General features: G+C 39.6%; 1 protein-coding gene across 1 annotated transcript in view; it reads left to right on the top strand.

Annotated features, from left to right (window-relative positions):
• Positions 1 to 6,149: 6,149 nt before the first annotated feature.
• Positions 6,150 to 11,453, top strand: part of LOC111862338 (T-complex protein 1 subunit epsilon) — a 28,281-nt gene continuing 22,977 nt past the window's right edge. Inside the window, exons 1-2 of the mRNA XM_023847639.1 lie at positions 6,150 to 6,397; positions 10,671 to 10,896. Of these exons, the coding sequence (XP_023703407.1) occupies positions 6,290 to 6,397; positions 10,671 to 10,896 (334 nt within the window). The 5' untranslated portion in view covers positions 6,150 to 6,289. The remainder of the gene's footprint in view (positions 6,398 to 10,670; positions 10,897 to 11,453) is intronic.

The following is an 11,453-nucleotide window of genomic DNA, read 5'->3' as shown; positions in this document are numbered from 1 at the left end:
TTGTCTGTAGTTTTATTTCTGTAGTTTGTTGTGTATTTTTTTGTATGGAATTAAACAACAAATGTTATGAAGTTTATTGAGTAGCTAAGCCACTGTGGCTGGTAAGCTTCCATGGGCTGTGTGGAGTTATGGATGGGGTAAGTTGGTCACAGCTGCTCGTAGTGTAGGGTTAAGGCAGACACAGCTGCTTGCAGTGAATCGCCTTTTAGTGACTCCGAGGAAGCAGTTGATGACATAGCCTCACCTCTGTAGTCGGGAACATGAGACTATCACCAGGGCCGTTAAGTTGGCCTTGGCTTCAACAAAGTTGGCCAGACAAAACTCGCAACAACTCCACAACACATACACTTTATTTATTGCTTGTATTTACATGTATTTATTATATTTGCACTTAATATCGGTAGTAGTCATTTGTTCCTTTGTACAAAGACAGAATGCATACGAACACATCTTCACTGCTTGGGAAATGGTTAACGTCTCTTTTTTTGACAAAGACCTTTACGTGATGACAGTCTAATGTTAATATGATGTCATACTAGAAATTCAGCAAGCCAACTGGCTGTTATTTGGAAGTACCGCTGTAAAGCCCCTAGCTACCTACTCTTTGGGCTTACATCACACTTTATAAGTCAAGGAAAGGATTGAATCACCAGTTTCATAAGGAGTCATAAGACGTTGAGTCATCACCATTCAATGCATGGCCCATGGCAATTTATACTGCATGATAATGTACGCAATTCCCTCAAATTCATAATTTAAGTTTTGTTGAGATACAATAGTTACATAAAATAAACGTATACATAAATTAGGTGAAGTATATTATGAAAAAGGAGTAATCGGTTGCACCTCTCAGCCAGTCAAGAAATTCCGAACCTATTGTGAAGCCAGAAAATTCATGACTGTGTTTTTTTTTTTTAATCTACCATTGGACCCTGTCCTGTGTCAGAAAAATCCAGTACACAATGTAAAGCATATTATTTTAAGATCCATTTTAATATTATCCTCCAATCTGTGACTAGGTCTCCCAAGTTTTCCCTTCCCTTTTTGCTTTTTCACCAAAATTGTGGGAGTATTTTTAATTTTAGCCATGTACCTTATATGACACAACCATCTGACTGTAATAATTTTGGGAAAGAGTATACATTGTGAAGGATCTCATTATGTAGTTTTCTATTGAAAATGGCAGGGCAAAACAGCACTAAGAAATCCTGACCTCTACAGTAGTTAGTGTCCCTTAATCCTCTTAATGGAAGAAAAAAAGAAAATAAGTAAACAAAAACAAAGGGATCCTGCAAGGGAAGGAAACTATAAATTCAGTGCAGACATCAAACAGGAAAGCAGTCAAATAGAAATACAAAGAAGACATACAAAATAAATATCAGTTTTGAGTCCAGTATACCTGTTGGACAGGCATCTGCTGATCAAAATGCCAAGATATATATGCCAGACAAGGACTTGACCAAATAACAATAATGAGTTAGGGTTGTATTTGGCCAGTTAACAAATTGCCATAAATAAGTTAGAACTGCACTCTAATTCAAAAGCTTATGAAATAAAGAAGGGGCAAATTGGTCACAATTTTATGACCTGAAACATAAATTTTACGTGGAGCAGGTGACCAAGTCCCTATTAACAGAAGTGCAGAAGATAACAATTCAACACTATCACATTGTTAACTGCCTTCTGAGGTCAAAGAGGAGACATCATCCAAGGTGCCCAGACCATCATGTAAGCAAGGCAGGAGGTAAAGCAGACCTCAATTTCAAGAAGTTGTACAATAGGCTTTAACTCTAAAGGAGACAATAATGTCTTCTTGCTTGAGAGAAGAAACCTGGTACAACCATCATCAGATATGCTTTTAAGGGTAACTCCCTCTTGCCTCTGCAGCATATAAAAATGGCATTTCTGTGTTTTAAGTTTATGTATTCCATATTTTCACCGTATATTAACAAAATATTCACACAGATATCTATATTCGTTGATTTTTTATAAAATGTTGGTGTATACATGTTCATATTTATTGTGATTTGAGACAACGTTCATGGGTAGTTTTTGACATTTTAAAACCGTTATACTTCCAAAAGCATGCAAATCAGCCTCCATGTTTTTGCATGCTTCAGGGAAATTACATAATTTCTTTCCATGTCATTCCATATAATGTCTGCACTGTTTAAGATCATTCAAAATGGCTTCTGTAGCGATGGAATGTTGTATTTTGTTTAGTTTCATGTGCAAATTGTAGTCATGTAATTGCATCCAATTTTGGGAGCTTTGTGTTAACAAAGTGACAAATTGAAAAGCACTGATAAAAGGAGGAAGTTCAAGTCTAACCAATACAGACCTGTGCAGGTACTATGGTGGAACAGACATTGTAATTTGGCATGAATATGACAAGCCCTATCACTGGAACTAAAGAGTGACAAACATCTAGTGACATTTTCTTCCATACCATACAAGAAACCAGGCCATATGAAGTCAATACCAGGGTAGTACATGCCCTATATTGCAATGGTAAAGGAATTATTGCTGCATAATATTTTCTATAGTTATGAATTTGGTTGCAATTCCAGCACATTCTACAAATTGTAAAGCAATATTGAACGAGCTATTGTATAGATCACTGAAGAACTACATGCATTGAAGGAGACTGTGAAGGAAAATTACAACACAAGAGACAGAAACTTTACGAATTTTCAAAACCTTACAGCTTAAAAATTTCCAAGAAGACCAAACACAGAAATTTGAGAAACATTTTAATTATTTTGTAAATTTTTAAAACTTCCTGCATTTTGATGTTCTAAAATATTCGTTTATGGTGATATTTTTCATGGGGCTTTAATCTTTCAATTTGTTATAATTATTGTAAAGTTTATAAGATTTTTAGAATTTCATTATCTTTGAAAGTTTCCTGTCTTTTCTTATACTTTTGTAAAGTATTGTAACATGTCGGCTGAAAGCCAGAATAGTGAAGTTAACAGAGACGGCCATTGCTAGGTAACAGTTTGCTAAACATGTTCCAGAGTGTGACGCTGTCAACGAATACATGGCCATTGCTGGGCAATGGATTTGTCTACCATGACATTGCAGGCATATCCAGCACAATGCAGACAAACACAGTACTGGAACCCTTGAAGGCAGTTGTATCTATATGGTTCTCTTGAAGTGATAGGACAGGAATTTGCCAGACAGGGCATGTCAAACCACATGAGAGGTTGTATATAGTTGTTTATAGTGCAAAATGAGAAATTTCAATAGCATACTATAAGACCAAGCATATTCATAAGAGACAAACTCATCTTGTCATCTGAGAGGAACTTACATAAGGTCTACTGCTGCAAGTGTTCAGTTGAAAAAAAAAACTGGGGGGCTTGGGGCCAGGACGTACTGTTCGGCAATAAACCGCCAGCTGTAAAGTAACTCTGACTCTGACTGACAGAGCAATGAGTCAGTCATACTGAGTAGTAGAAGACTAAAGGCTAGAGATGACTCCAAACCCATAAGAAATACAGTGAGAGATTAATTACCAATAAGAAGTTCAATGTGTGAACTGTTATAACCAACTGCAATTGTAGTAGAGATGTCCAGAAAATCCAATCATCAAATCTAGAACCCACAATTATTCATCATGCAACCCCTTATATGTGACAGTACATATTTTCGCAAGTGACGTGACTGCCCACATAACAAAACATGCTGAGCGGTAATATATTCCTTCCAAGGTATTAATTAAGGGAGGAACATAGACTGAGAGTGCTTGAGAACAAGGTGTTGACGAGAATATTAGGAACAAAGAGAGTTGAAGTGACAGGAGGTTGGAGAAAACTGCACAATGAGGGGCTTCATAACTTGTACTCTTCTTTATGTATAATTAGAACGATCAAGTCAAGGAGGATGAGGTGGGCAGGGCATGTAGCATGAAAGGGGGAGAACAGGAATGCATATAGGATATTGGTTGGAAAGCCAGTTGGAAAGAGACACCTGGGAAGACCGAGGCATAGGTGGGTTGACAATATTAAAATGGATATTAGAGAGATAGAATGGAATGGTATGGATTTGATTGATCTGGCAAAGAATAGGAACCAGTGGAGGTGTCTTGTGAACACGGTAATGAACCTTCGGGTTCCATAAAATGCTGGGAAGCTCTTGAGCCTTTTGAGTAGCTGCACAATTGGCAACTAGGACTCAGCTCCTTCATTGTATTGTATTGTATTGTATTTATTGCATGCTCCAACACATCCTTACATGGCTGAAGCCCTTGGATACAGAACCGGTCTCACAACAAGCCTGCTAAGTAGCAGGTAGTCACTCGATAATATATATATACAACAATATTAACATGATATTAACTTAATACCCTTATATGTACTACAATTACATCACATTTACAATATAATTACATTATAATTTAAATATAAATAAATAACATAAACACTCAATAACAATCCTAGTTAAAATATTCATCCAAAGTATAATAAGATTTACGATGTAAAAAGGCATGTAAAGCCACTCTAAATTGCTTAATATCACAGACCAATTCTTTAATCTTCAATGGAAGATGGTTAAAAAGTTTAATGCCAGAATAATAAGGACCTTTCTGGTAAGTTGTTAAATTTGCTTGAGGACAATAGAGATCAAAATTACGCCTCATTTTCAGGCCATGAATTTGCGTTGACTTATGATACAAGCCCATATTATTCACAACAAACATCAATAATGAGAAAATATATTGCGACTGCAACGGCAATATTCCCCATTCCCTAAATGCCTCTCTACAAGAGTCTCTAGGTCTCAACCCACTCATGACTCTAATTATACTCTTTTGAATTCTAAAAATATGCACACTAAGGGGTGAATTACCCCAAAAAATAATTCCATAGCTCAATAGTGAATGAAAGTAGGAATAATACACCATTTTTAATGTCTCAATGGGCAAGATGGGTTTAATCACCCTCATTGAATAACAAGCCTTACATAATTTAGGCCTAAGCTGAGTTATATGAGCTTTCCAAGTGCACGATCTTTCTATAACAATCCCCAAAAATTTCATGTTTATATCATTTAAAATCCCATTATTACAATATCGAATAGAAGTTACATTATTCGTTCTAGGCTTTGTCTCAAATTGAACATGTTTAGTTTTATTAAAATTTAAGGTCAACCTGTTTGTACTAAACCACTCATTAAGACAAGTGAAAGAGGTATTAACATCTTTACTATACTGGCTATTATTCAAACTGCTAATGACTAAGCTTGTATCATCTGCATACAATACTGATTTAACTGAATCGTTGAAAATTGTGGGGAGATCATTTATATAAAAAAGAAAAAGAAGCGGACCAAGGACGGACCCTTGTGGGACTCCGTATCTTACAGTATTCCAGTTAGATCTAGCAGCATGATCAAATTCAGTGCTGGCTATTAATACTCTCTGTTTTCTGTCTGATAAATAGGATGTGATCAGGTCAAGAAATTTGCATCGTATTCCATAAAATTGAAGTTTCTTCAATAAAATCTCATGGTTGACACTGTCAAATGCCTTCTTTAAGTCACAAAAGATTCCACCTACAATTTTCCGCTTATTTAATGCATCTAATATTTCATTTATTAACACATAAGGAGCTATAGTTGTTGAAGACTGACTTCTAAATCCAAACTGTTCATTAGCTATAATATAGTCATGAATATGTTGGTTTAGTCTAGCCAAAATAATCTTCTCAAATACTTTTGAAAAGGAAGTCAAGAGAGAAATGGGTCTATAATTAAGAGGGGTCATTCCTGCACCCATCCTTAAAACAGGGCTTAATCTCAGCGTATTTTAACCTGTCCGGAAAATTTCCGGTAGACAGCATTTTATTACAAATAAACGTTAACGTAGAAATGATAAATGGAGCACTAATTTTTAGGACTTCAACTGATATTTCATCATAACCATGTGATCATTTTGTTCTCAAAGTTTTAATAATTTTATATAACTCAGTCCTTGAATTAGTGAGTGTAGTAGTTCACCACAACTGCTGGTAGATGGCACTATAATAATGACAGTGTATCCTCGCCCATAGTTTGTTACAGTAACGCCCGGGCTCGGATCACAGATGTTGCTAATGGATGTTTTGCAGTCCGTGCCCACTTAACGTAGTATTACTTAGTCTTCTGTGAGATCAATCGCGATATCGACAAGAGCGACAAGAGTATGTTGTGGAGTTCAGGAATTGCAGGAAGTTTGTGAGAGTTCTGTGTGGAAAAGAGCGTTTGTATTCATCATCGTTCAGAACATTCTAAAAATAATACCATGGCGTCTATGCCAGGTACACTAGCGTTCGATGAATATGGTCGTCCGTTCATTATAATTCGCGATCAGCAGAATCAGAAGCGATTAACCGGGGTCGATGCCTTGAAGGTTAGTTTTATAGTTTATAGTTTTGATTACCTTTGGATAATTATTTTAAACCTGTGCATTAGTGGATTACAACAATGTATGAGGATGTTGAACTTGAGGTTCTTAGGGCAGCAAGTATAAGGTCTGCCAGTGAACCCGTGTAGAATCACCATTTTCAGAGTCGAAGAACAAATCAAACACGAAGCACTGTCTTTGCCAGGAGTGCAGTTCTTTTAATGACATTAAAATTGCAGACCTCACCAAATAGGTTGGCATAGCGGTAACGTTTCCGAACAGTATGAGAGAGGTGCTCGGTTAGAATCTCGATCAAGCCGTCACCCGTCGTGGCTACGGGTTTTCGCCGTTTTCCTCAGTCCGCCCAGGCAAATGCAGTGATAGTACCATCATTATTATACCAGGGACTTTTTCCATGGGGCTGAAGTGGGAAGGGTGTGATGCTGACCTCCGACCTGCAGCTAGTACCAAGGTTAAGGATGGTGATGCTATACCTGTATTCACTTGTACGTCAGCATAGTGTGATGCTTAATTAAGTAAGGAAAAGGGAAGCTTTACCTTTTGTGTGTGTATATTTATTATCTCTACATAGTTTACTATGTTGTACTCTTCACCAAATGTTAGAATCATATCAGTAAATATGAGATGTTTGTGGCATGTAGCATGCATGCAGTGTTCGAGAAATGAGTTCAGAAATTTAGCAAGAAAACTTAAGGGCAAGACCTCTTTGAAAATACAGGTGAAGTTAGGATGTGGACCAGAGCCATCTGATTCAGGATTGGGACCAGTGGTGTCCTTTTTGGAAATTCAAATTAATCTTTCTTTGGGTTCTGTAAAAGGCACATTATTTTTTGACTAGTTGGGTCACGCTTAGCTTGTTAAGAAGAAAACTTCCCCTTGCACTTAGTTGTATCTAATGCAAGAATGAGCCGAATTGGCAATTCTTGAGTCACATCAATACAACGGCAGCCTAGTCTCTCGAATGATCATACGCTTAACTGCCGCTGTCGGTTCGATAAGGTAAAGGAACTTCTCCAGAATTTTCAAGCAAGTCTCTGCAAACAGTTCCAGATCTATGTGTAGGTCTTGCAGGTGTGTACTGTGCTCATAGCACTGCCTAATGCCATTCGCATTAAATGCTACGATTTTCTGATGTCTCATTGGTCCTCGCTACGTATATAGCCTCGTCACGTACCTTGTAGAAGACATCGTTTCCCACAGCATGATGAGTGACATCTGTTGCCTTACAACTTTCATCTCTTCCCCTGCTAGTTTATTCAAGTCCAGTGATGCTATACCTGTATTCACTTGTACGTCAGCATAGTGTGATGCTTAATTAAGTAAGGAAAAGGGAAGCTTTACCTTTTGTGTGTATATTTATTATCTCTACATAGTTTACTATGTTGTACTCTTCACCAAATGTTAGAATCATATCAGTAAATATGAGATGTTTGTGGCATGTAGCATGCATGCAGTGTTCGAGAAATGAGTTCAGAAATTTAGCAAGAAAACTTAAGGGCAAGACCTCTTTGAAAATACAGGTGAAGATAGGATGTGGACCAGAGCCATCTGATTCAGGATTGGGACCAGTGGTGTCCTTTTTGGAAATTCAAATTAATCTTTCTTTGGGTTCTGTAAAAGGCACATTATTTTTTGACTAGTTGGGTCACGCTTAGCTTGTTAAGAAGAAAACTTCCCCTTGCACTTAGTTGTATCTAATGCAAGAATGAGCCGAATTGGCAATTCTTGAGTCACAGTGTCCAGTAACTTCACTCTTTGTCATAGCCCCACTGGGTGGAAGAGGAAAGGCAGCAATCTATGCAGTGAGCATGCATAATATGTCACGTGACAAGTAACTTAACGCCTCATTTGATATAGCGAATTTATTGAACTCTCGTTCTCACAATCACACAATTCTCACAATTATTTCTCCTGCTCTCGTCGACTGTTAAGACTTTCACTGCACTCGGTGACTCCACGAATCGCACTGTGTCACTCCTGATCACACACTGTCCTGACAAACTGCTCAGCCGGCTTTTTATACCGTTCCCTGTTGCCTTGTGTTACAGCGGTGGTCCGCTTGTTACGTCACAGTGGGAAGTGCTGTTATGTCACCACGGGGGGAGGGGGGCAGAGGGTGTCTTCCATAGCGCAAGTACGTCGCACTGCTCCCTCCTTAAGGCTGTTCGTCCCGAATTGCCTAACGGTGTATCCCTGTTCCTTTTCTTCCCTTTGTCCATTCTCCAACTGCTACATCTGCCCCCTTCTTATGGTTGTTCGTCCCGAAGAATTCCAGCGTCCATCGATCCATTGTATCACATTCACTCACCACTTTCATTCTCCATTAATGCCGGGTAGGCCGGTGCTTCTAATTTACTGGCTCCTCTTCTGTGCTCTCCTTCTTTTTCGTTTTGGAGGGGGTCGACCCCTCCACAAGGTCCAGTTTTGATGTCCTGTAATCCGCTGGAAATCTCTACTGCTTGTTGCCTGATATCCAGCCCTAGGGTCTTCCTGAGGGTTTGGCTGGCTGTTCTCTTGTTCCCAGGATGCAGCCGCCATCTTGTGTGTTCAGTCTTCACTCCAATGCTGCCCTCTGGTTCCACCTGACATCTCCACCCTCTGAGGGTTCCTCTTGCAACCTTGTTCCTAGTCTGGTTGTTCCTGATGATGTGTCCCTTGCGCCGTGCCACTGCTGCATGGCGGGTCATCCTTCCGGGATCGGTGACACATTTCTTCTGGCACCCACCCTGATTTTGGGTTCGTTCTTTCTTGAAAGAATCTCTCCTACGTTGTGCTACTGTTGCACGGCGGGATACCTTCCTGCAGGCGGCAACCAACTTCCCCTGGGATCCACAAATTCCTCGGATCAGTTCCTTTGGCTCCTCACATTGCTCTGCAGCTTGCTTCTTGCCTCTATACTGCCTCTTCCATCCTTTGACCGGTAGTACAATGGCATCTTCCTTGGGGACTTCTTCTGTTTGTGCTACCTCAGGTTTCGTTTCCACCANCAACATTGTTCCTAGTCTGGTTGTTCCCAATGATGTGTCCATTGCGCTGTGCCACTCCTGCACAGCGGTTCATCCTTCTGGGATCGGCAACACATTACTTCTGGCACCCATCCTGATTTTGGGTCCGTTCTTTCTTGAACACATCTCTCCTACATCGTGCCACTGTTGCGCGACGGGATACATTCCTGCAGGTGACAGCCAACTTCCTCCGGGATCCACAAATTCCTCGAGTCAGTTCCTTTGGCTCCTCGCATCGCTCTGCAGCTTGCTTCTTGCCCTTATGCCTCCTCTTCTGTCCTTTGACTGGTTTCACTACAGCATCTTCATTGGGGACTTTGTCTTGTTGTGCCACATCAGGTTTCATTTCCACCGAGGTCTGCTCTTCTTCTTCTAGACGTGCCTCCATCTCTTGGCAGGCCATTGTCTTTGCGTCCATTTCGGGTTTAAATTCGGCCAATATCTCCTTGGGGTTGGTGCCCATCCCTTTTCAGATGGCGGCCGTCCTTGCTTGGGTTGCTCTCATTTTGGCTCGGATGGCTTCTGTTTTTTCTTCCATGGCCTTTGTATTCCCATCTTGGCCAGGAGGAGTTCCAACATCTGCTGTATATCCATCTTTTTTTTTGTGATCTTCGTGTTTAAGTTTGTATCCTGTTGGTCACGTGTTTAAGTGCAATCCCACTTCTATGACAGCAAATTGTCATGTGTTGGGTGTATATCACGCGACAAGTAACTTCACGCCTTATTTGATATAGCGAATTAATTGAACACTCGCTCTCACAATAACACAATTTACAGTCTCACAGTTACTGCCGTCGGCATTATCACAATTATTTCTCCTGCTCTCGGCGACTGTTAGACTTTCACTACAGTCGGAAACTCCATGATCCACACTGTGTCACTCCTGATCACTCACTGTCCTGACATACTGCTCAGCCGGCATTTTATACCGTTCCCTGTTGCCTTGTGTTACAGCAGTGGTCCCCTTGTTATGTCACAGTGGTCCCCTTGTTACATCACCATGTGAAGGGTTTATGGGGGTATTTCCCCAGCATTTCAGCTCATACTGCAGTATATTATCAGAATCAGTTGTCACCTGTTTTATCTTTTCGATTCCCTTTCAGAATTTTTATGAAAGGTATTTATGTTGGGTCAGGCTTTGCCTTTCTCATGAAAAATATTTTGTTATTACCAGAACAAGCTGAGAATCTTCATCTGTAGCAAAATGTATGGTAATCGGTTTGCTGAAATGAAAGTATGTGGTATGTTGGCAGTCACACATATTGGCAGGACGTTCAATAGCCAACACATTAAGGACATCACTTGGACCGAAAGGCTTGGATAAGATGATGGTTAGTCCAGATGGGGATGTCACAGTTACAAATGATGGAGCTACGATATTGAAACTTATGGATGTTGAGCATGAGATTGCTAAACTTATGGTGCAGCTGTCTCAGTCACAGGATGATGAAATTGGAGATGGCACCACTGGTGTAGTTGGTAAGTAATTTACTAGTTTTTCTTCTTATTGTACAATTTTTAAGTTTGGGATATTTTTGTTTTGATCATTAAATTGTAGAAGTCTTAAAAAATGTATTAACCTTTATCGGACGAACGTCATCATATGATGTCGTTAAAAGTTAGGGCAGCTGGCCAAACGTCATCATATGATATCGCGGATTCCACGCGTGTAAGGTTTTTTTTAATATTATATTAAAAATATAAATTGTTGTTCTATTTACATGATTTTTGGTCACCACCTTTATCATGAGACAGCCTTCATTCCTGCATGATCAAATGTAATCTAGGGACGTCATATGACGTTAAAAGTAAGGACAAATTTAAGAACGACATCATATGATGTCGCGCATTGCACGCGTGTAAAGATTTTTTTAAAATTAAATTTTTGCTCTACTTACGTGATATATGTTCACCATCTTCATGAGGAAACAGCCTTCCCCCCTGCGTCATCTATGGTAATGTGGCCTTCGTATGGTACTGCCGAAAAAATTCCGAAATGCAGAGTCCGACGTCGCAGCTCACGCACTTTGTACGAA

This window comes from Cryptotermes secundus, unplaced genomic scaffold, assembly GCF_002891405.2.
Source record: "Cryptotermes secundus unplaced genomic scaffold, Csec_1.0 scaffold408, whole genome shotgun sequence".
In the NCBI taxonomy this organism is placed as follows: domain Eukaryota; kingdom Metazoa; phylum Arthropoda; class Insecta; order Blattodea; family Kalotermitidae; genus Cryptotermes; species Cryptotermes secundus.
This window is presented reverse-complemented; position numbering and strand designations above follow the sequence as displayed.